Below are 26,451 nucleotides of genomic sequence, written 5' to 3' on the forward strand. Positions count from 1 at the left end.
TTATGCACAGCATTTGGAAATCCAGCTTCAAAATACACACAGCAGTACCGGCTTGGTATCGAACCCAGTACCCCAGATCCGTCAGACCGCCACACCAACCACTTAAACACTGCGCCGCTCAAAACAAAAAACAGCAAATGAGGACTTTTTTTGGCGCACACCCGCGTTCGTTACCCACTAACTTCTTTTTATCACCTGCTAATGAGGACTTTAGTCTATAATCAAATTTTCCACAACATTAGTCCCGCTGTGATGCTTTATTTTTTAAATTTAAGGGATATATACCAACACTTAACTCGACATTCTTAAACAGAAAGTGGAATTTTTAAGTGTCTATTTAGAGCAGTCACGGGCAAACTACGGCCTGTGGGCCAAATATGGCCCCTTAGGCTTTTTAATCCGGCCCGGTGATGAGTAAGTTATTACAGTGTTCCTTTTTTTCTCTTTATATTTCATATGTACTGTTAACGGATGCACTTTTTTAGTTGTATCGTATCTTGTGCTGACCCGGCCCGTCTGTCAAATTTTTAAAGTCAATGTGGCCCTTCCCCGGGCCCAAAAGTTTGCCCACCCCTAGTTTAGAGGTATACATTTAGACGGCAACATTCCTTTTTCTGTTTGTAACTCAGGAACAAAACTAATATGGGCGTCTATCTTCTGGGAGGAGTACTTTGGGGGTGGCGATGGAAGACTCGTGAAGTTACGCCGGCCGGCCGGTAAAAAAGGGGAGCATTTGGCCAAGTTTGTCTTTTATTGGCGTCCAGTTTTGTGTTCCTGGTGTGATGCCTTTGCTCCCCCTTTTGAAAGAAAAGGGCTGCAGCTGTCATTTTTATTGGGGGGACTTTTTATAGCAAGATTTTACGGCTTAAAGTGACAGCTTTCTCCCGAAGCCCCTTCGTCTAAATTTCACTCTCGAGGCCTTTTATTCCAAAGAAAAAAAATGATGTGTGCCAAGTTGGATTTTTGACTTGGCGTAAAGTTTAAATCGAATATGGTAGACATTTTGATGAGGAAATGATTATGGCTTGAATGATAGCAGGTAGGGTTGCCAGGTATTTACAAAATCTGCCTTTTGGGGATGTTTTGTGTGTTGTAAAATGTGGTAGGATTGGATTTTTTGTCTTTTGGGATTTGTTGATGTTGTTTTAGTAATTCAGATTGATTCAAAAGTGTGTTAATTAAAAATAGTGACTTGTTCACAAGAGGTCTTTATTGAAAATGGTGGCGGTGACCTTTGCACCTCAAACCTTGACCTTTGCTCCCCATCTGTTCCATCATTTCAGGAATTTGCCTTTGGTGCTTTGGAGTGTTTTTTTTTTTTTTTTTTTTAAATATATTCCCATTTTATGCAGACGGACTCAAAGTGTTGCGACTCTCGGTTAAAGAAAAGAAGAAGAAAAAAAACGAAGCCACAATGGAATGTGAAATAACTGAAATGTGACCAGACTGTAATTTTTCAAAATGCAAATAGAGCAAAGCTCCTCCTGTGAGAATGCCCAGATGTGACAAAACTGCATATTTTTTTGTTGGCAAGACACTTGAAGCGTTGTTTAAGCGTTGAAAAATAACGAAGACGGACGGCGGCACCCCCGAGTTTGCAGTTTGGAACGAGTTGCGTATTTGATTGCATTCCAATCCATAACGTTGCCATCTCATTCATTATGGATGCGTTTCCAACATATACTTTTTCCCCACATAACTTTAAATAACCTATTTTCAAACATAATGGCAACAAATTAGGGCTGCACATTTATTTTAAAAAACAAATCCAGAGGGACGCACATCAAAAAATAAAGGTTTTTGACAAAGTATACATAAATATATTCATTTATGATAAATGCCTACTATTCCGTTTATATTTTGCACCCATAAAAAGTCTATAGATCATATTTGAGTCTTACTTGCATCATAAGTTGCATTTTAGATAGTTTTGAATGCATTTATTTATTAAAATTAAATCAATTATTAAGCAAGTTAACAAAATCTGCCATTAATATATTTTAACCATATATTAATTAGCATATTGCTATCCTAGTATAGTTAATCTAACCATGTTAGAATATTAACAATTCTTGTAAAACAGATGTAAAATAGGTATTAAATGTCCCAAAAAGTGTTTTTTAACCCTATATTAGCATGTTGCTATCCTTGTATGGTTAATATAACCATGTTAGAATATTTAAAAATCTTGTAATACAGATGCAAAATAGGTATTACGTTTTTTTTAACCATTTATTAGCATGTTGTTATCCTGCTATGGTTAATTTATAGTAGTACAGATATAAAAACAGGTCATGTCGTTGTCATAATAATGCTAATAATCACAATTAATTCTCCATTTTGAAATCTGCCTTAATTTTAAAAGGCAATTCCCGTCAGTGTAGCGCGAGTCCTCATTTATTCGTATTATTTTTTTTCATGTCTCTGTTAAGTGTCTGGATGGCACTTGTCAGTATTCAACTTGCGTACGTCCAAGCTTTTGAAGTAGAAGCCCAGTCTCTGTGGGAATTGAACCACATCACACCCGTAATTCGCAAACAAGTAGAAGGTCGTCTCGCCCTTTTCTTGAGCCGCCCGCCGCTCTGACTTTCTCCGTGATTGGGAAGAGATTTCAACAATTTCTTTGAGTTTGCTTTCAACTCTTTAAGACGTGCCTTTTCCTCCAAAAAAAAAATACTTGGACCGCAACAGCTGAAAAGAATCGTGTTGCCTTTTGCATGTTTGAGAGGATATCACCTGGATTCGGGTTTCTTGGGCGCCAGTCGCCCGTTTTGCGTCCACTCAAAATGTTTCAAGCGCTCTTTGGTCACACTAGATTGCGTTTCCACATTGCTGCTTTTTCTTGTTTTGCGGATCAGCGACTATTTTATTTCAGACACATTTGGACTGTGTCAAGAGAATATGAGATGCTCACCTGCTACTTTTTCACAAAATATGTCCTGGAATTTAAGAACATTTCATTTTGTAGGCAAGGGGTGGGCAAACTTTAGGGCCCGGGAGGCCCACATTGACTTTAAAAATGTGACAGATGGGGCGGGGTCAGCACAAGATTTGATACAACTAAAAAAGTGCTTCCGTTAACAGTACATATGAAACATAAAGAGGAAAAAAGGACTAAAGTATTAACATACTATATCATCATTAAAGTATAAAGTACAAAGTCAAGTCAAAAGAGAAAAAAAAACTATTTGGACAAGGTCATCAGGCCGGATTAAAAAGCCTAACGGGCCGTATTTGGCCCGCGGGCCTTAGTTTGCCCACGTCTGCTGAAGAATATTAAATATTTTTTTGCATACAGAAAAAATGTTCCAGTCTTTGAATATAATGAAGTACAACTATGAAAGTAATGCAATAACATTGATTTGTCAGTTAAAAAAACTAAAACATAGTAGATTTATAATGAGTTTTGGGGGAAAATCCCTTTTTTTGAGTGACACTCGCAATGTTTCAAAAGGCAGAGACTGATGAGGTGTTTGTCGACATTTCGAACATGTTAATACAACTGCCAAAAGTGTGGCCTTACACACACCTGTACACACCTGTACACACCTGTACACACAAGTACACACAAGTACAAAAGTATGAGCGGCAGTCCGGAGGGTTTGTCACCTATACTTAGACACCTTGTCAAGGACGTCTGCTTTTAGGAATGTTTCTGCATGGCAACAAAGCGAAAGGCGCTAAGGCTAGAAAAGGGGGAGGGGCTTTAAAATACTATCAGTCTACGATGACGTTTTTGGTCTGCAACCAGTGACCAAAACGATCCAAATTAGAACCAAAATGAGTAAAAGGAGACCAATATTACCCCAAAAAGTGACTAGAAAAATCCCGTACAGAAGTTGTTATACGCCGTACATAATTTGATAAAAAAAATGTATAAGATAGGGGAAAAATGTCCAATTTGGCAGGTCTGCATTCCCATTTTTCCTCCATGTTTCTGGCGCTGGCATTGAGTGACGTGAGGCTCGTGGCGCAGCTGAGACTCGACTGGCGTTCTGTCGGAAAGGGCCAAGGTCAGGAGGTTGTGGCTGGGTCGCGCACTGTGGGAGACCGCCAGCCTTCCTCCACAGACATAACACAAGCGGTAACAGGAGGGAGAGAGGAAACCAGTTAGCCACGCCACCGTTAGCTTTAGCGTTATGGTTCGCATTGGGGTCAAGGGGTCATCGGGTACGCTCAATTCATGACCACTCATATTTTCATTTGGACCAAAAAACTTGGACTGTAGATGCAAGGAAAGTCAAATTAATTGAATTTGAAATTGACATATGACTTTATGGAGCGCTTAGCCCACGGGTGTGCAAACTACGGCTCGCGGGCCACATCCGGCCCCCGAGGCCTTTTAATCCGGCCCGCCGACGTTGTCCAAATGTTTATTTTTTTAATCCCCAAGATGGCGCCGTCCCGCAGAAGTCAGTGGCAGCAGCTCTGTCCACTTTTATTAGTTTTTGATGTTTTACAGCCACTTTATCTGTTTTTAAATGACATTTTAATATTTCTTAATACATTCCTTTACCTATTTGACTTTGTACTTTATACTTTTGACTTTAAAGAAGAGTATGTTAATCCTTGAGTCATTTTTTTTCTCTTTATGTTTCATATGTACTGTTAACGGATGCACTTTTTTAGTTGTATCATATCTTGTGCTGACCCCGCCCATCTGTCACATTTTTAAAGTCAATGTGCTTAGCCTCACTCATCATTGAATATGACTTCCATGTTTCCAAACAATTTTCCAACACAAACAAACAAAGGGATTTAATGGGGTTGGCCACATCTGGATGGCCACTGCAGAATGAATTGTATCTGTTCCACATCTGGATCGATTCTCTGGCATTTTTTTTTAAGGGTCCCCTTCTTTTTTATTGAACTCTTGTTTCTTTCCAAAGTTAAAAGTCTCGCACCTCCATCAAGCCGCCACGTAAATATTCCCGCGGATACGCAAGGCAGACTTTATTATAGTGTCCCAAATTGGACCCATGTGACCGACCCAGTCGTGGTCTGGTTGAGGGGCGGGGCCAGCTAATGAAGTGGCACTGGTCTGTGAATTGAGACTTTTTCCAGACCAAACGCCAGCCAGCCAGCACGCTCATAAAAATGGAGGCTTGGGTTGCAAAATTTCTCACCTTTTACAGTCAGTCAACTTTTAGAAACATTCAATCAAAACATGTCTTTTTGCATCATGCCAGACACATTTTAGAACACCAACAAAAATGATTTCATTCATACAGAAGTATAGTAAAAAAAGCAACTTACAACCAATGAATGTCCAAGCATATAGCCAGTCCGACAAAGTATAAAATATTATGATGATTTGAACCGTTTTCTTGTTTTTAGGTATTTTTTGGAGAAATGTAATGCATTTTTGGGGTCACAGGAACAAAAAAAGGAAATATATCATCAAGTATAGTATATGCTACCTACTATAAGTAGCATTGCCTGCTATTTTTACTAAGATGTTGCATTGTATGCTTGAAAATGGGAAAAAACAGTTCTATAGCAACTGCGAACTGCTTCTAAATCTTTTTGTGGATGCTACGATCTTGAAATTAATTCAACCAAACGAGTATGATGAAGATTCTGGTGTACTCCTCTGAGGGATCAAGTCTCAGAAGGGACTAAAAAAGGTCTTTGGGCTAAATCATCGCTTTTTTAATCAAGGTGATAGCTTCACTTTGCAGAAGGGGAACGAGAACACTAAAGCTTCAATCTTTATCCTTGGGAAGACACTTCTTCTTCTTCTGGTGCTCATTAGTGATGAAAGTTTCCACCTGCAGTAGTCTTACCTGGGCGAGGCCCCCTCAGGGGAGATTGCGGAATTGCTGATGGCCAGCTCGCTTTTTTTACTGAAAGCCAAAGCGGGAGAGCAACGAGGTACATGCTAATGTTCACTTGATCAAAGAAGACGTCTCTTGATATCTCACTCTTCTGACATTTAGCGCGCTGGGAACTAACGTGCCGGTACGCCAAGTAGAGGGCAATAATCAAGACGGAGGTTATTATTTTTCTTAGATGGCGCACGGTAACGGCAACCCTGGTATTAAATGTATTTTTTAAGACGGGTTTGGGGATTTTGTTGACCGGTCTGCTTGGATATATACGTAGTAGTACACAAAGGTGTGTTCTTGTTGAATTTTCTGCAGCAAAATGATATGTACTGTTAACGGATGCACTTTTTTATATGTATCACATCTTGTGCTGACCCCGCCCATCTGTCACATTATTTAAAGTCAATGAGTCAGTTTCCAGTAGATTTAATGCCTTTTTGCAAATTCAATTACTTTTAAATAAGCCCATATTCTTGCTAACAGGCTATTTACATTAGCATGGCATACATCTGTTCTTTAAGTCCAAAGTAGTAATGGCAAATATTCCCTTCAAAGTAAAATTAGCTTCCCTGTTTGTTCTTCACATGTCCAGCTTGGTATCTCTATGATCTAAATGAGGTTTGCTGTTTTGGACCTTCCATTTTTTTAGAGCCGTTTCATTGGCGAGGCTTAAACTGATCCGACAGTTTGTCTCTCTAACTCAAGAATTGTTATTTGAATTAAGACTTTTTAGCCCTGGAGGCATCTTTCATATTTTTAGTGCTTCTCCCATGCTGCCTCACTGCTTCTTGCAGCTTTTGCAGGTAAATGTGCATTGATGTCATCATTGACATTTACATTTTATTTTGAAAAAAGCCTACAAACCTGCAAAAAAACAAATCCTAACCTCTTAACTTGAACTCTACTAGCATTTATTGCTGTCTGTATTTTGATAGGACCCCCCTTAATTCCCTGTTATGCTGTATTTAAAATTTCAAGTTGTAAATATCATTGTTAAATACATAGTGTCGTTACCTATCAGTGCAAAGGGATTTTTTTGTGAGGCAGTGGTATTACTTGATATTTATTAGTTGAAATCCTGCGGGAATCTACCCCTGGGGTTCACTTATTGAGCATTAGTGAGTGAAAGATTTCACTGTTCAACCGTACACTCACACACATAAAACACTCATAAAAATACACACACAAACGTGCTTTTCTGTCCATACTCAATGAATTAGCTTTAGCTGACACATTAGCCTTTTATTTTAGTATTTTCATTATTTTTTGGGTAAAACACTTCAATTCTGTAAATTCAAAAAATATAGTTTGGATCCTTTTAGTCTTTTAGAAAGGTTATTACTTTTTAATCTTGATATTTTAAAGCATGAGTGTCAAATATCAATTTAGATATTTTAGTTATAATATTTAGATATGTTTTAAATAAATTGATTAAAAGAACTAGATTAAAAGCCCTGAATATTCCGTTTTTTATAGATCTAAAACAATGTTTATTTTAGCTTTATTTTAATATATTTTTAGATTTTACAAAATGATTTCTGAACTAAAAACACAGAAAAAAATGGTACAAAATCACAATTATTTATTTAAAAGGGGGAAAATCCTGAAATTTAATATACATACTCTTCATTTTAATTTGATCCTAAAGTAGAAAGTTGGATCTCATGATTTACTTTTTTGGGCCGCACAAAATGATGCAGCGGACCAGATTTGGCCCCCGGGCCGCCACTTTGACACCCGTGCTTTAAACTATCCGAGTCATTTTCTTAGAAAACCTGCTATCTGGAAATATGGATGAATAGATCATAATAGACACTAAATCGCTCTTTGGGTTATACGGCGGGACAGTAATGTCTTTTTTTGTGTATTTGTTATTGTTTTTTTGTCTTTATGCGGGATAATGGGCAGCATATGTTTGGGTTGTTCATGCTATCTCACACTGGAACTGTGTTGACTGGTGTTGTGATGATTTTCATGCTATCTAAGGCTTTTGCTGCTTTGTTTCTAGTCTCGGAGGAATGGCTCGCTCTAGTCTTTAATTCTCTGGGTTTTTTTGTGCTCTGCGAAAAGCCGGGCTTCCCAGCAGAATAAAGTCCAACACGGCGCTCGTTACGGCGAGGCTGCTTCCCAGTGGAAGGCAAATAATTCATAAAATGAAATCTCCATTTGTTGTGTAAATGACCACATGCTGTAAGATATTTAATCCAATCCTGCAGTCGATTCTAGTCATGTGATTTGACCTACATTTCTTCTTCTTTTATTCATTTCACTTTCTCAAACAGCCCGTATTATATTACATCCACATTTTCCTCGCATCCAATACGTTTCAGATGACGATGGTGTAAAATTTAGTCCATCCCGGCACGTTTTTAGCGTAAAAAATGCAATATATCGACAAGAGCTGGCTCTAGAGGTGACTGTGTAATAGTATATGCTACCCAATATAAGTAGTACTCTGACACGTTACTTTTTTTGCAGATCTACCAGAATCAGGTCAAAAAATATCAGATATAGGATCCAAAAATAAGTGTAGAAACCAAGTTTTATTGCTTTATTGCAGGAGTTGATGACGTTGACTGTCAGAATAAGCAAAGGATCATTTAAGTCTGGAATTAGCGTAGCGTATTCAACTTGATTGCCGTATCTGGGTCATAGGCATAGAACGTATTGTTCTCGGCGATGATGAAGGGTGGTGGGTGTGGGTGGCGCTGCGGCGCATCTTCCCCGGCGCTCCCTCCGTCTGTCCTTGGGTGTTTGTTGATGTTTACGTTGTCACTGTATTATTTTGAGACGTACTGTGCTAAAGTGGCGGTGGGGGAGCTGGCTTCCTCTTAATGACTGGCAGAAGATGTTCTCTTGCAGAGATGCGAAGATGAACGACTTCGCCTGATGCCAATTTAGACATTTTGGATTGGATAACTTTATTCATACTGTATTCGGGAAAAATTTGGTTATCACAGTAGCAAGAGGGTGAAAATACAGACACAGAAAAAGACATTTTAGACATAAATAGATCATGACCGGATGTTTAGTCGCCCGGACGTTTGGTCGCCAAATGATTGGTCGCCAAATGATTGGTCGCCAAACGATTGGTCGCCAAACGATTGGTCGCCGTTGATCCCTGGTCTTTATACATATACATACACACATACATATACATGCACATACATATATATTAGCACATTTATACATACACATACATATATGTAAGCACATATATACATACATATACATACATGTATATACGCACATATATACATGCACATAGGTGTAGATGGATGCCATTTTAGAGCCACAAATGGGGCAGAGCTAGTTCCATTTCCACTTGGCATGCATCTCACTCAGTCCTGGCCGCCAACTCGAGCTTTATTTCAACGCGAGTAGCTGGAGGTCGTCGTCTTTGATCCTGTCGTAACGTCAGCCACGATCAAGGGAAGCCGAGGCCCAAGCTAATTGCCATGCAGATCCCGAGTCAGAAAAATGACCGGTCGGCCAGGTCGGACTCTACGGGAGGGAGGGCTGATTACCAGAAGGTAACTGAGGGCTTAACGAGATAGTTTGGCGATAGTGATGATATTTCACGGTTAGCAAAGGGTCAGTTATAGATTCAGACTTTGGGCTTAGGGAGGTCTGGCCCTTGATGTTTGTGTTTCATGTTAATTTGTGTCCATTCCGGGCTCAAAACACATTTTGTGATTGGTCCTGTTTTGTCTTGAGCTGACAATTATGTCTTCAAACCAAGGACTAGGCATCCACTATTCTTTATTATTATGTCTGCTTTCTATCTTGGACTCAAACAGGTTTTGAAAGAAAAGAAACCATCTTTTTACAACCAAAAAAAATAAGTTTTTTATTTTATTGACCTTGTGAGAATGACACAAACATAAAATCTATCTTTTTTTGGTATAGATGAGACATGTTGAGTCTTCCGGGACTGTTGTACAGGACAAACAAAAGGAAGGACAAATTTGAAAAAGACTTAGTGACCTTTGACCTTGGACTTGATCCTCTTGACGACACGACAGGAAGAAATTCTTCCATTTTTTTACTGATTTAAAATAATACACGTCTTAGCTTGTATATGGTGCAATATTTTGAAGCTAACAGGATCTATGTATGTTTGCGTACTTCAAAATTGGGAGAAAAACATCAAACGTGTCTTTAATTATGTGCAAAAACATAACGATGCCGTGGTCAGTTGCGCAATATTCGAATGTATAATGACTATTTTGGGGTTATTTCATTTTCAGGGTGTTATATTGATCATTACTGGACTCTTTGAGGTTTTTATTTTTCATTAAGAGTAGATTTTAGACTAAGTTTGCGTCACTTGAACTTTTCCAGCTTGTAAAATGTCAGCTTTGCCAAGTTGAAACAACATTTGAGTGGAGAAGGCTGAAATAACATTTCATATGCGGCAAATTCTCCATGTTGTACGAATAATAATAATAAAAATGAACATATCATTGTTCCCTTTGTCCCCCAATAATCTGCCATTCATTTTGTCAGCCATTTTTTTTGCATTGAGTCCGACATGAATGGACACGTGATGCTAAACACGGAGCGATTAAACCTGCCAAGTTGCCATTGTTCATATTTTGGATTATGAAATGGATGACCACGTCACTTGGCAGCGGAATTTTAGCAAATTTGTTGTTCTTTGTTTCCGTTGGAACTTGGCTGATTCCTAGAAAGCGCCATGTTACCCTTTAATCGGACCCGGGGAACCATTTTAACCCTCTTTGTTGTAAATAACGTCCATAAAACCTGCCAAAAATCCTTTCAATTTGTCCATTCTGAGTTGAAAAAGTCATTTTTGACAGAATTATTGACAGAATTGCTAACCATTTGTTAATATTAGTTGACCTATACTACTCCTAAATGTCAACATCCCATATTTTATACGATTTTTCATCATTTTAAATTGTGTATGCCATATAACAAATTTTCTATAGCAGTTTTTTTTAACCTCTTAAGACTATTTTTATTTTCTCATTGATATTTAGGCTCATTAGTACCTGATGAGTGTAAAAAACAATAATTTCTTTTTTTACATGATGTGGCCAGGCTTTTGTAGTCCAAAATTTGACATTTGTAGTCTTGTGAACATTGACTTTGTTGCTATATTTTTAATTTGTACTCTAAATAGTTTGTGTTCTTTTTTTCTGATTTTTTTCTAGGGTTCCTGAAGCCCCAGTGCTCATTAGCTCCTCCTATGCAGCGAGGTCGATCCAATGATGTGTGTTCCTGTTTCAGCGGCATGTGTTCCCTCCATCATCGTCGCCTATCCTCAGGTAATCACGTCTGGCCTCGTAAACCTGAGTACTTTTGATTTTTTGGGGGTGAAATAGTACCCCTAAGTATATACATGTACATAAGATTTTTTGGGGCGGTTAAAGAGCAAATTATTATTATTTTTAATGCATTTTCATTGTCGCCTGTCCTCAGGTCATCTTTTTTGCTCACAAAAACCTGTTCCCACTGCGTACTTTTGATTTTTCAGATTAAATTTGGGTATTTGTATTAACTAACAAGTACATACATACGTTTTTTTGGGTTTAAAAAGTAAATAATATTTATTTTTACTGATTTAGGCCCTTGAAAAATGGAAAGTCTTCTCCAAAGCAAGGGAAATTTTTTTTTCTTATTTGTGTCACTTTTAAACACTGCAGTAGTAAATTTACAGTAGGTATAGGTAGCCTTGACATATTTTATTTATTTGACACAGTTATCTCTTTTTGAACTGTGCCAGGCCAAAGTATTGCTCATCATTTTTTTGCGGGCTCAATATTTTGAAGGTTTTGTGGAAGCTTGATTTTCAGTGTGTAGAACTGTTTATTGAAAGAAAGGGCCTTGTGTAAAGAGACGGAGGTTTAAGTACAGCAACTGGAAGGTGGATATCTTCCAAACTAGATGGACCCTGTAATAATGGTGTCTCTAAGTATGGAAAGTGTTTCTATAAATCTTAGCCGGAGTGATTGTCCTCCAATCTCAACATTTGCCTGCCGCAATTTCAACCACAATGACAAGCCGCCGCGAGAGGCATGTGGCGGTGACCCAGCACCACCACGTTTCTGGGAAGGCACCGTTGATATGTCCGAACGTACGATAATGTGGCTAAGATCTGGTTTCAGAGGGTTTACACGCTTTTAGGCGCGTGAAAACACATTTACTGGGACGTGAGACGCTTTTTGGGGGAAAACCCAAAGTGAACAATTTTTTTTGCTATTGTGTTGAATGAGGTGAGCGAGAGAGAGAAGGATGACGTAGAATAAATGTCGACGATAAAAACAGGGCTTCTTAAAAGTGCTCACAATGCAAGCCTTGTACTCTGATTTGGTCCGCCGTCCTCATCAAGCTGAGTGGAGGAATGGAAAAGATTATCCGCAGGAATGTCTGGGGTGCCCTCAAACGGAGCGGGCCGCCCGAGCGGCCAATAGGAAAGAGGCCTGCCTGCCTGCGAGAGCGCCAGGCTAATTTTTTCCTGATGAACTCAGCCGCCTGCTCTACAATGCACTACCATTGCCAGAGCCCAATTCACATATGGTCCCTGTTTAGAGGCTCCAACTGACAGAATCAATTCTGCCTGCAGAAAAAGTGTGTACATATGTATGTGTGTATAAATGTGTAGGGCCATGGGGGGGGGTTGTTGGGTGTACTAGTTTATTACTGCACCCTTCCCTTTGGTTTTCAGTTTTTTGGCTTTCATTAACCTCCATTATGGACGTTTTTATTGGAGTGTTAGTACATTGGTAGCATCCATATGGTGGTTCATTGGTAGATCTTGTGGTCCACAAAGTGAGGTTGGGGGGTTGGAAGGATGATTGCAGAAAGTTTGAGGCTCCCATCGCCTCTTATTTCCCTTGGCGGGGTCCTAGCGAGGTGACGAGGGTCACCCAGAGGGGCCTCGTTAGCCTGGGAGTGCTCCACGCGGCGGCCAGGCGCTCTCTAATTGGTTGGACCCAGTCATTGCTCCCTGGTCACTTCCTGCCGGGTCAGAAGCCAAAGGGGGCCGGCCTAAAGCTTGGCTGGAGATTATAGGTTGGAGACCCAATTATCCACACTGTTTTCATGCAACATGTTTGACTATTATATCGCATTGCTTTTCATTGTTGGGGGGGTTTACTACTGTTGAATATAGAGTTTGGATGAACTGCGTTTAGGTTAGGTTTTGATTATTCAGATGGTGTTTGGAAATGGTAGGTTTTGATTGCTATTTATATGAATAGTTTTTACATATACAGGCAAACAGATTAGTATTTTTTTAAAGAAATTCATGGCTCACGATAACTTTTTATGTCTTAGTTGTCCCTTTTTCAAATATTGGCTACTTTCTTACTATTTAAAATGGTAGTTAATTTAATTAAAATGACAAATTTGTACAAAAAAGTACAAAAAAGTACGAAAAAAGTACAAAAAAGTACAAAAAAGTATGAAAAGAAGTACATGTAATATTTTGGACAATCCTCATCTTGCCATTTTGTATTTTTTGTCTTGTCCAGCTAAATTATTTGAACTCGAAATTTTGATTTTAGATACTGCGTTCATCTTTAAATTCCAAGTTAAGTAAAAATCCCAGCGCAGTTATCTAACCAATCACCTTCCTCCTATTCCCATCCAAGATATAATGCCAAAATTACCGTAATCTATATCAATCTTGTATCCCAGTCAGATTTTTTTTCCCCTTTAATATGGTTGTTGGCATCCAACTGACCCTTGACTTGACCTTTGGGCCCATGGGCATAGAGGTAAGGGGTCTCCCTTCTGGCCAAGAGAACCATGGCAATCATCCACGACAGGTCACTAGAAATCATAGCGACTAATCCTTTGATAACAACCTGATCCTATAATCCCCCTGCAGCGCCATCACAGTGAAACGCCATCACAGTGAAACGCTATCTCATTGTTGCAGCTCAATTCCAGAGAAGGTCCAAGGCAATATTGCACTCAATACTACGACTGCCTTGGACACCAGGGACGAAACATGGACAGGAAAGTGTCTCTTATCCCTCTGCTATCATCCAGTTAGCAAGATCTTATCATCTTAATATATACTGTTTGAAACGTGAACACGTCTGGAATTCTCAGCGGCCACCAAATCATGAATTGGGATAAAATATCTGATACTTTTCATATACGTGACATTTGCATTTAGCTCATATGTTATACATTTTATTCTCCCAGAGGTAATGGATGTAAATGAGGCCAATTTCTTGAAACACCATGAGTTGAACAAGAGTTTTTTTTGCTGAAAACGGGGGGAAAGAAACAGCATTTTTTATTCCCATGAATTAGAAATGAATAAGCAAGTTGCTATTGTTGAAGCCCCATGTTGCTTAACAAGAGATGATATGCTAATCATGGGAAAGTGTGCTACGGTTTTTGGTGTTTTTTTTTAGGTCGTTAGAGGGAAATGTTGTATGTCTGGAAGATTTCACTGTCATTGACTGTTGATAGAGTAAAGACGGTCACATGGTGTGTTTGATGACCGCTTAAACTTGAACTCGAGTGCTATGTTTATATCGTTGTGGTTGACTAAGTGTCAGTAGGCGGTGGTCTACTCTAACCACATTGAGGAAGTGATTGGTTGATTGATTGAATTGAATTGAAGGCTTTTACGTCAGTGCGAGTACAAGATAAAATCAGGAAATGTCATATACATCTTTAAGCTTGAATTTGATCCTAAAACACAAAGTCAGCACTCATTGAAGCTATTGTGTTATTATTTTACATATTATATATCTAAAACAATGTTTATTGGAGCTTTTTTTAAAAGATTTTTACATTTTACAAAATGATTTTTGAACTAAAACAGAAAAATGGATTAAAAATGACAATTATTGATTTAAAAGCCCTGAATATTCCGTTTTTTTATAGATCTAAGACAATGTTTATTTAAGCTTTTTTAAATATATTTTTTATTTTCCAAAAGGATTTTTGAACTAAATTGATCAAAAAAATGACAATTATTGATTAAAAAGGGGGAAATCATGATATATAATATACATCTATACTCTTCATTTGAATTTGATCCTAAAACAGAAAGTCTGCACTCATGATTGACTTTCCCGGGCCACAAAAAACGATGCAGCGGACCACATTTGGCCCCCGGGCCGCCACTTGGACACCAGCAGTTTACATAGATGACATTTATCCAGCTATTCAGATCCATTGTGCTCACGACTGACTGCAAGGGTAATGTTTACTGCAATTTCTTGTCCTTTCAGGGCTAGCTAGCTAGCCTATGGCTTCCATCCAAGTTGTACCTGTTGCCGACTCCATATGCTCCATCGCTCCCGTCTTTATCAATGTCCATCCATCAGGCAACGGCAGTTACAGATCACCGAACCCTGACCATCTATCTCTCTGTCTCAGAGGAGGCGAAATCGGGGATGGTCGGCCATGAAGGACGGACGCTCTGTCCTAGGTTTTGACGCTAAAGTGATATGACATGCTTGGCATTATCGCTGGCTTGGCAGCAGGGCCACAATGTCGAAAAAGATGGCGAGTCAAAAACGTCCGAGTTTCCTCAGACGTCACCTTTGTGATCCCGTTAAAGGACAATCGACGGGTTGGGCTATTTCAGGTTGAATAGATGGTGATGCTAAGATGTTTGCAGAGCGCCGACCTTCCCGTGTCACGTGTTTGCGACAGGGCCGTGTTAACGTGGGCCGCCGGCACGTGCCGTCGAGGTGAGGGAAGTGTTTGTATCCCCCTCTTGGTTTCTCCGTGGAGAGACGCAAGGTGGAATATAGTGGAGTGTTGGTAACGTGCTGGCTAATGGAAATATCTTGTTGGGACTCGGTGGAGGAAATTGAGGCTGTGGTGGTGGTAGTAGTAGTGGTGGGAAAGGAAAGTTATGGTTTTTATTTTCCCAAATGGCTAAAGTGGTGTGCAAAGAAAGTTTAGGATGATAAAGTTGGTGAATTGGTGTTTTTTAAATATTAGTTTGAGCAAGTTATTGTAAGAAATGGGTTCAGAAAACATGCAGTTGTTAGAGAATGAGTCACAAAAAATACTGTGGCTTATCTTTAACTATATGGTATTTTGCACCTGCATACCTGGCAACCTAGTTTTCCAGTATTTTGTGTTTTATGGTCATTTCAAATTGATTTTTGATTTTCTTAAGTGCATTTTTTTTGTAAAACTGCTAATATTGTCATGCTTTAAGCTTTATATGTCACTTCCAGCCTTTTCACTATATAAATATAGCGTGTCAGCAAGTAATGTACTTTGTCAGCGTCATACAGCCTTTTGGGTAAAATATGAGTTCATGGCATAAAATCATGCTAAAACTCCATTACAGTCATTGAAATTGAGCTAGTTGATTAACTCAAGTCAATGCGGACATGTTTTTATTTTATTTTATAATCTAAAACACAGTGTATGATGGTGACATTCTAATCCAAAAAGTGGGAGGATATGTGTATATATAAGTATGCCTGGCATAGTGACGGCCAATCAAATTGACTTTAAGATGCTGTTTTAACTCGTAACGGCGCCATGATGTTTTTAGCAAGTCCCGTTGTCATTTGTGTGAGGGCTGCTTAATGTGACAGACAGTTTCCTTCCCTCATTACTCTTCCAATTGCAGGGCAATTTCTTAGTCAAACACTCGCCTCACTAATGATCTGTCAAAGTATCTGGCACCCCAGACCCATCAAATCTGCCTACCGTATTTTCTGGACTATAACTCACGTTCAGCAGTTTCCATAGTTTACCTCACAGGTTAGTAGAGAGCCATATGCACCCATCCAAAGAGCCATAAGTGGCTCCCGAGCCATAGGTTCCCTGCTTCATACCATATCTTTGCAATTGATGCGACTTATACTCCAGTATGACTTATATTGTGTTTTTGTTGGCTAGTTTGACTGGTTTATTTATCTTTGTCGCTGATGTTGAAGTTGTTTTATTTAACGGGGGGAATGTAGAACTACTATAAAACTCTTGGTGTATCGGTTTGATGTTTATTATGATTTTTCTTGCGATTTGTGCAAGTTCTCCCGGCTCGTGTCGTCCTAAAACCCCCCAAAATCATTGTTTTTATTCATGGATTAGGATGGATCTTTCAGTTTGTCTTGTTTATGCAGCTGCCATTTCCTCAGAGAGGCATTGACCTTTGACCTTTTCCTACTCAAGGTGGCGAACATCATTGTGCCGTTGACGACTCAATTGGCGTCAACGGCCGGGAGAGATTTTGTTAGAAACGTTGACAGAAAATGACACGTTTTCCTCTGATGTTTTCGGCCGTGTACTTTCATGGCCTCTGGCCAAGGAGGTTTATTTATCGTGGGGTCAGTGTGTGGAGGACAGAGAGCGCCTTGTTCCGCCAGCGAGCCATGAATCAACGGCCCCGCTGATCTTTTGACCCGGCTTCTCCTTCCAGTTAATGCTGGGGGTCAAAGGTCGACCCCAAAGCTTTTCTCAAATAGGCTGTCAAACTGAAAAATGTCAAAGTGTTCATTCAGGAAACTTTGTTGTACTGTATTTACTTTTTTGGATTACTTTGAGATGGTCTTGTGTGAAGTAGTGGTAGGCTAGCATAGTATTTTTGTCATTTTTATTGGTCGCTGTTTTAAATGATAATGGAAATATGTCAGACGTTTGGTCGCCGGATGTTTGGTCACCAGGACGTTTGGTCGCCTGTCTTTTGGTGACAGAGAGTTTACTGTTGAAGCCAGCTCTCAAAATTATATTCATGAGAGAGAGTTTAATATCTAAGAGAGAGAGAGTTTAATATCTAAGTACTGTTTAATATCTGACTACATTTGACCGGCGACCAAACGTCCGGTCACGCTAATCAATAACATTCTAACCAATGGAGTGCAGTTAATTGTATCTTATCATGTGATTCAATCACTATCGACCCCTTGTTATTCACTACTATAATAAACGGGCCCCATCTTTCCTCACTTTCATGTTAGATACTCAAAAAACGCAACTATTATTTCCGTCTAATTCCTTCACATTAAAATGGGCCCAGCTGAGTGTGCTGTCCATCACCCCTCATGTTCAATTATTCCTCATTCTCATGTATTATTCTCATAGCACTCTCCCTGATGTGTGGAGGAAAGGGAAAAAGGGGAATGGACCTTCCAAAAAGAAGAGAAAATGAGCTGAAATATTCCACAGGGTATTGTGGGAACTCACTGATAAAGCCTTCCATCTTAATCCATCCTTAGGCCCGTCTTACTGTGTACTATGAGCTTTTATGTGATCATTAAGGGTGTGTGTACTCAAATACACACACATAAAGTAGAACTAGTGTGTATTTTGAGACGGTAAAGCAGTATAGAATCCTTTATTTGAAGGCCCGTAGAGAGATTAGCAAACAACTTGAAAAATAACAACAATGAAGGCCCCATGACTTAACAGTCATGTCATTATGGTAGCATCCTAATTGCCGTTAAGTGTATAAAAAGCACTGGCTAATTAATGGGAAGCAATTGTGCATGTAATGTTGCGTTTCTCACTGCGGGGCTTATGCCGTGTTGCTCCTCCTTTTGGATTTAGTGGAATTTAGCCCAGGAGAAGCGACTGAGGAGAAGATGGGCGGGAGACACTCATCTTATTTCTCTGCTTTATGAGTCTGACATGTATGTTGGTAATTGCTGCTATAGGTGATTAAACTTGGGATGCCCTCGGGGGGACTATAGGCAGCTATCAGTCAGCATCACGAGGAGGGAGACGACCTCGTACAGGTTCTTCTAAGAGCTTGTAGAAGGCAACTTATGGCAAGATGGCTACATCTCTTAAAATCAGTCATGTTTTGTATCAGAAAGAAACAGTTGGGTTTTATTTATATATAGTATTTTCACGACTATAAGGCACACTTAAGGTCTTAATTTTTTTTATAAAATAGACAGGGCATTCATTGACGGTGCGCCTTATAATGTGGTGCGCCATATATGTGGAAAATGTGGTACTTCTTTTACTGCTTTTAAGCATCTAACAATCAATCCAGTTAGAACTAGTTTTGATGACGTCAATGGATTTTTTTGAGAAAGATGCCAACTTCTATTTTTAGGCTTTTGGCTGGCATATTTAAATGTGTATTTTAACATTTTAAAAAGTGACAAGCTACAGCACAATTCTATTGGATTGGATAACTTTATTCATACATATACATACATACACACACATATATATATTTAAATTTATATATATACTCGCATACATACAAATACATACCTATATATAAATACATACATTTACACACATAGATGTACACGTATAAATACAGACATGTATACATAAATACATAAAATAGATGATGTGGATCACTTTCATGTAAGTTCAGTAGGATTGACTTTGATTTATTTCATATAGGGACAATACACATTAATATGTAAGATAATAGCCAAGAGCTAATTTCTGTCTTTGGTGCCTTGTGCAGCTTGAAGATAAAATCCAAGTACATTTAGCCAAAAAGCACATATCACTATCATAATCATCTTACCCATAACTCATGATATCTACATGACATGTCCATTAACACACAGAAAACACGTTGTAGAAAAACATGCTGCTGTTCCTTTAATAGGTCAGCGTGACGAGATAGTACATTTACTTTTTTGTAGCTTGCATATTCCCAAACTTTTTCTTCATTATGAAGTATGCCGTCGACGTATATGTGTGTGTGTGTGTTTTGCGTGGGTGAATGGGATGGCGGTGACTATCGGAATGTACAGTCGAATCATTTGATCATTCCATGGTATCACTCGCTATATTTATGCATTCATGCCTATGCACTGTAGGCTTTCATGCATATATTTGAAGAATGTGTTTGCATGTATATACATGTATGCCTTCTATTTATGTCTGGGGAAAAAAATGGAGGGGGGGAGGCCTTTGGGCCTGTAGTTTCCTGCTTTAATTGGCGTGCTAATCATATTTGGTGGGTGGGATATCATCAGTGTGTTTGTAAAAGATCCATGACTTATCTCCAGAGGCAACGTGTGACCGTGGGAGCGCCTTGGCGTTTCCTTCATTGGCCCACGCCGACCGACATTCCCGTAGCGTGGAGAGTTGAACTCGGCGCCCATCTGCGTTTCATCCCGCTGCGTACAATCCCACTCGGAGATGAAAAATATTCCTCCTGTCAGGAGGAGTTCAATTTTTGACGATTCCCGTCTGCCACCGTGTTGGCTTTGGCTTTATCCCGGGGCTGTTTGTCTGTTTACCCCCAAATATTTATTGAACATGCGGGGAGGGCTCTGAAATTTGAAGTTGAGTTAAAAAAATGATGTCTTTTTATCAGTTAGGGTTCTTTTTTGCTCTGATTTTGTCTTGGAACGGCATAAAAATGAGACAAATATGCGTATTTACTCATTAAACATCCTATTCTAGCTTTGTGATTGCCTAGCATTCATACAAAGTCCCATTTGTGACTATATTTATCTTTAATTCAGAGCGTAATCCCACATCCAAATAATGTATGTTTGCCGTCATTTTGACGGAAATTAGAGCCGTGGTGGCCCTTGTTGAAATGAAATGACTTTTCCAAAAGTGCAGGGAGGACATTAGTTGCAAATGTGATCTTGTGAGGTCTTCTCCACAGGCCGTAAAGACAATTATTCCAGTCTGTCTTTTCTTTCATTCACAAGGCTATTGTCAATTTTGCTGTTCCTGTTATAAGCTGCTAAGCAAAGGACAGCCAATGCGCTTCATTCAGTGTTGCGGCACTTTTTCATTTGTGTATCACATCTTTTTTTTTGTTCAAAACAGCGTGTGTGCCCTTGCACTTTCTTCACTTGGATTTTTGTTCATTGGATTTTCTTGTTCATCCCAGAAACAGTATAATAGATGGAGTACTTCTCTTGGGTGACTCATATCGGGAGTACAAATTAGACACAGTAGGCCATCTAACATAGAAAAGTGCAGCTCCAAGGTTAGTTCAGGTTGAGTTTCTGCATTTGGTTTTCTTACGTATGTTGCTTTTAATCCATTCTGGGCAGAACTAAAGAAACTATTAACCGAAAAAACTATTTCTCTACTTTGTTTGTGCTATTTGATGCATAAAATTCAGAACCAAAAAACCTGTATTAACCTAAATAACAATTTTTGTCTATTTCAATTGTGTTGTTTGAATGATTGCATGATAGAGAAAACCCATTTTGGTCTTATTTTTTTTTCGTGACCGGACGTTTGGTCACCGGACGTTTGGTCGCCGGACGTTTGGCTGAAGAGAACAATTAGGTCGTCATAGTGGGCTAAAGTGTTGACAGTCGTAGAACGGTTTGCGATTGCTTTAGTCTGGAATTGGAGTTGGCGTCCGGCCATTCAGCCTCTGAGAAAAGTATGGACGTGTCCATACTTGAGTCTTTGCTTTCCTCCACATGGTATTTAGTCAATGTCAGGAAAAAAAGAAAACAAAGTCAGCCAGAGGATAGAAAACAACGAATAAGTCTTGGTTTTTAATGGCCCACCTACACTAACATTATGATTTCTTCATTGATGTCATTAAGGCTTGTTTCTTTATCTCTGGGGATGTTAAATTTGCCTATAAGAGAGTTTTGATCCAAGCTGTCAAGACGAGGCGTCCATTTTAACAAGTCTGTACGATGGCAACTTGTCCCGACAAAACACCTTCAACTAGTGACAAACCTAAATGTGCCGTGAGGGGGATAGAAACAGCATGTGGTCATTTTTATTCATTTGGACAGATCATTTACACTTGACAACCTACCCGTAGCAGCAAAAAAAATTTTTTTTGACTGATCTCAGTGTTATTTTTGAGCTGTGTTTTTGCACAAATGTCTGACTTGCTTGAATTTATTTGTTGAATTTCTCCGCACTCTGCGTTCTACTTACTGTGAAGACTCTTGAAGAAAATGCTAATGACGAGCGTCTCACCCTAAGACTGCCGCCAGAAAAACTGGCACACCTGTTTCTCCTAAATCTCCCTGCGAAAAATGGGAACATATACTTGGCATCCACAAAAAATAACATAAACAAAGTGTTTTTTGACCAGTCTGTGGGCTCAGAGGAACCACAGTTTGTTTATGTACACACACAAGAGTCGGCATAAGTGACTCATGGGTATGGCCATTATTTATTCTAGTCACCCTATGAGTCATATTTTTTGACTTTACATACTGATTACCTTCCAATCCTTTAAAAAATGGAATGAAAAAGTCACTCTTGTTTGTTAAGATGTTTTGTTTTGTAAAGTTGTCATTGTAGACTTTAAGAAAATTATTTGTATTTTAGGCTTAACTTGAATTAACTTGTATACAACATGTATATTGTAATAATATTAATAATATTACCGTATTTTCGCACTATAAGGCACCCAAAAGCCTTCAATTTTATCAAAAGCTGACCGTGCATAAAGCCACTAAACTTAACAGCAATTTATATCATTTTGCATGAATAAATGCATATTTTTTTTAATGTAATTGTATTTAGTCATTTTATGACAGCCTTTGATTATGAATGTGTAGCTTAGAAAGTCTTTGTCAGGCAGAAAAACCCCGCAGGCTAGATCGGACCCCCTAGTGGGCCTACTTCTGGGCCGGATCGGACCCCCTGGTGGGTCTACTTTTGGCCCGCGGGCCAGATTGGACCCCCTATTGGGCCTACTTCTGCCCACGGCCAGATTAAGGCTCCCTAGCGGGCTTACTTCTGGGCCTAAACGGTCCCCCTAGCAGGCCCACTTTTGAACCGCAGGCTGACTGGGACCCCCTAGCGAGCCAGATCCGACCCCCCCACAGACCTACTTCTGGCCCACGGGCCGACTCTGCCTCCCTCCCATGTCCGACACCCCCAAATACCATATTTTACTGTTTAATATACTCCCCTCATTTAATATACTGTATTAAACAGCAGGGGTATATTAAATGGCGCACAAAGGTACAATCCACTACGCCCTCTTTATGCCGTGACGGGGTCCACCAATAAAACTACTACTTCTACAAACGATGTAAAACACCCCGATTTTTTTTTCTTTTCCCCCTGAACAGACTCCCCGGGTCAGATGGGCTCCTCCCCCCTGGGCTCGCCTCACTCCCACCGAGGAATGCATCCGTCCTTGCTGAGTCCGAGCAGCATGGGTCCCTCGGGCTCCCTCCACTCGCCCATCAGCACGCTGAGCTCGCCCATGAACGGCCTGGCGTCGCCCTTCTCTGTCATCAGCTCGCCCATGGGGCCCCACTCCATGACCTCGCCCGGTATGGGCTACGGCCCCAGCGTCAGCCCGCAGGTGAGTCCAGTCCCAGACCAGGACATAAATGTTCCATTTATAACCCAAAAAGTTCAAATTGAAGGATTTTTGCTGGTCACTTTTCGGTCACGTTCGCTTTTAGTCATTTTTCAGGGTCTTCTTTTTATTTTTACAATAAAAATTCAGGGGATTTAAAAAACATTTCATGTTATATACCGACTATAAGGTGCACTTAAAAGTCTTTAATTTTCTCCAAAATAGACAGGGCGCCTTATAATGCAGTACGCCTCATAGTTGTGAAAATACGGTACTATCATAGCCGTATTCGTCCATTTTTTTCATGTTACCTACGTAAATTCCCATCAATTTTCTTCCATTCCATCCGTTTTAATGTTTTTCCTCATTCTTCTCTTTTTCCATCATCTCTTTTTCTGTCTTTTTTTGCTTCATCAGTGCGCTCCACTATTTTCTTTTCAATTAAACACACACACACACACACACATACATACACACACACATCCATTTAAAAGGACACACACACAATTAAGACATCAAAGTCCGCAGTGTCCCAATTTGTGCCTTGAGCCATATCTAAAATGGAAAGTCTTTTAAAATGCAGCTGCAGCCCATTTTTTATGCTTTGCTAATAATTCCGCAAGCCTTTATATTGAATGGGCACACAATTGAAGGACTTATTATTTCCTTCTAAATTAAAAATAGTGCCTACTTGCAAAAAACGGACATCTTTTTATTCTTCAGACCGACATGGTCAAATATATTTAATGCTATTTTTTTCAGTAGATATCAGAATAAGCCGTGTAGGATTTTTTTTCATAGTAGTTCACTTTCATGTGACCTATATTTGGTCCCATCTTAATGCATGTAAACATTAAATATGTGTATTATACATTGGAATCCTTGTCTAAAAGTTCTCCATTAGACACAATGAAGACTGCAGGGGCTTTTTAGGGTGGAAAATGTCAATAGAATGTGAGAATATAACCAAAGTTTTAGGCAATCTCGCATCATTCGAAATAAACAAAAAATAGACAAAAAATGACCAAAAAACCACAAAAAATGGACAAAAAATGGACAACAAATTGACAAAAATAATTGATAAAAAATGACAACAAATGACAAAACTTTGACAAAAAATGACAAAAAAATTGACAAATAATGGAATTATGGCTCCATACTTTTTAGACAAAACTCTTGGTTGTCTACAGTCCTCCAAAATAACGTCTAAAAAGATAACAAATTTCATCCCAACTGATGAGCTCTCAATATCATAGTATTGCGATCTTGTAATATATCGTCAAACTGTCTTCTTGTGAACAGAACACGATCTCATCTTTTCTGACTGTTTGCCCATTTAAGCCCATTTTTCTGGGGGATCGCGAAAGGCTCCCCAAAGCTGTAAAAGTGTCACTTAATGAGCTTTAAACAAGCTCTCCAGTAAAGATGGCTGCTAATGACAACATGATGTAAGCCAGGGAAAAGATGACTCAAGTCCCATTATATGACTCTCACAGCCCAAACCACATGTTGCTGTAAAAACGGCCCTTTATTATCATCATCATACTCCACTTCTTACATCAAAATTCAACGTTTTTTTTCCCCATAACATAGCAAGACACACCCCATACTTTGTTTTGCAGTTTCTTATATATATTTTTTTTAATATATCTGGTCAGAATAACTCTTTTCATCTTTTTTTTGGTATAATAGATGCACAATGTTGGCTATTCCGGAATGGTCTGATGCCAGAATAACATATTAAGAAAGGGGTCATGTTTCTAGGCTACAACTCACTGGCGGAATGCCGTCTTTTTGGTTAAAGACACTGTCAAAGCATCTGGAAGACATTATTAAGCAATCAGTGGGCTGAAAATATAGAAAGTGTGTGAAAGAAAGGAAAGATGGACTTTAAACTGTGGACTGTTTTTTCTTTCGCCTCTTTTATTTGGGAATTTTAGTCATTATGAGTGATACTTTAGCCACGTTTTTTAAACTGTGAGTAATAACAGGTTTTGGGGAGTGCGATTTGTCTTAAAATGAATGGCGTACCTAATCAGAAGTCTTATTGGAATAGAAAATTGAATGAAATTGATTAAAAATTGACTTTTTAGTTGTAATATGATCAGTTGTTATGGAATTTTAGGAGTTAGGATAACAAAATGATCCATAAGGATAAATAGTATAAAAAAATAATGATCATTAAGAATAAATAGTATAAAAAATAATGTTGGCCTTCAAAAAGAAGACTTAGTGACAGCTAACCAGACCTCAAATTAGAGAAAGAAAGAGAAAAGCTTCTTCCTGTGTGGGATCCATAAGGTCCAATCCCCCCCCCCATCTTTGATGCAGTCACTCTCCATGACATCATGCTTACGAGCCGCCATTGGCTCTACACAAAGGGGACTCTGTGTGGGCCCCCCAAAGAAGACTTTCTTATGTCACTCAAGCTCCAAAAAGGATGAAGGACAGCACTTTTTTTAGCTAAACTTGTTTTCAGGTGGCAATTAGACGCATTGCGACTTCAATAAAAAAACAACAACTCCAAAAAAATCCCACAAATGTATTTAGTGCAACTATTTTGGAGTTCTATTTAGAGCATACTTGCATATTTTATAGACTTGGAACTTTTTTAACGGCCCTTCTGCTCTATTTTATTTTTTTGCAGTGTTTACTGCAGTTTTTTTGCTTTTAATGCAAACGCGGCGCCGGCGCTTAAAAGTTGTTCTACTTGGAATGGTGGCAATTGAGAACGCCTTGGAAGAGGTGTCTTTGATGGTAGAAGCGGCTTGCATCAAAGACCACGAGTTTGAGTCCGAAAGATGAATTTGAAAGGTTTTAAAATGAGCCACTGCACCCTTGCACCCGCCATCTTGGATCGTTTCTATTATATTTTGAAATAATTCATCATTATCCTTTAAAAAAATGGCAAGTTAGACACTTTTTATTCAAAATATTGCTGTAAAGTTAGAAGGGAGTTATAAAATAGTGGTCAATAATCCCCTATTTTCAAATAGTGGTCAATAATGGCCTATTTTCAACTGAAAAGTTTTCAGAAACCCGATAAAAAGTTTCCTTTACGTTGTGTTACCCTAATACTTTGGAGATATGTTGAGTTAAAAAGTTTTTTTTTAAAAAAGGTGCCCTTGAATTGTAAAGCAAGTGGAGTTGGTTCCACGAGAGAGTTTGCTATTGAAAAGTGCTACGCTGGGGTTTGATGTTTGCTTTTGAAGTGTCTTTGTGAGTCAAGACTCTTCTGGAAATCAAACTCAACTAAGCCCATCTTAAGCAGAGGCCTCAACTGTCTTCCCTTTTAGAACCTGCGCTCTCTTTTTTTTCTTTCCTTCCAGGCAAGCAACACGCTTTCTATGGCATACTAATTGTTTATAGACGACTTGAGCTGCCATTATTGGCACTTTTAGGATTTACCAGGGCGCCACTGTC

At 39.1% G+C, this 26,451-nt stretch overlaps 1 protein-coding gene across 3 annotated transcripts in view; it reads left to right on the forward strand.

Annotated features, from left to right (window-relative positions):
* rxraa (retinoid X receptor, alpha a) overlaps positions 1 to 26,451 on the forward strand; it is a 50,620-nt gene that overhangs the window by 8,666 nt on the left and 15,503 nt on the right. For all 3 annotated transcript variants that reach the window (XM_077737710.1, XM_077737711.1, XM_077737712.1), the window contains exons 2-3: positions 11,009 to 11,122; positions 22,793 to 23,031. In XM_077737710.1, the coding sequence (XP_077593836.1) occupies positions 11,009 to 11,122; positions 22,793 to 23,031 (353 nt within the window). The remainder of the gene's footprint in view (positions 1 to 11,008; positions 11,123 to 22,792; positions 23,032 to 26,451) is intronic.

This window comes from Stigmatopora nigra, chromosome 17 (genome assembly GCF_051989575.1).
Source record: "Stigmatopora nigra isolate UIUO_SnigA chromosome 17, RoL_Snig_1.1, whole genome shotgun sequence".
Taxonomy (NCBI): Eukaryota; Metazoa; Chordata; class Actinopteri; order Syngnathiformes; family Syngnathidae; genus Stigmatopora; species Stigmatopora nigra.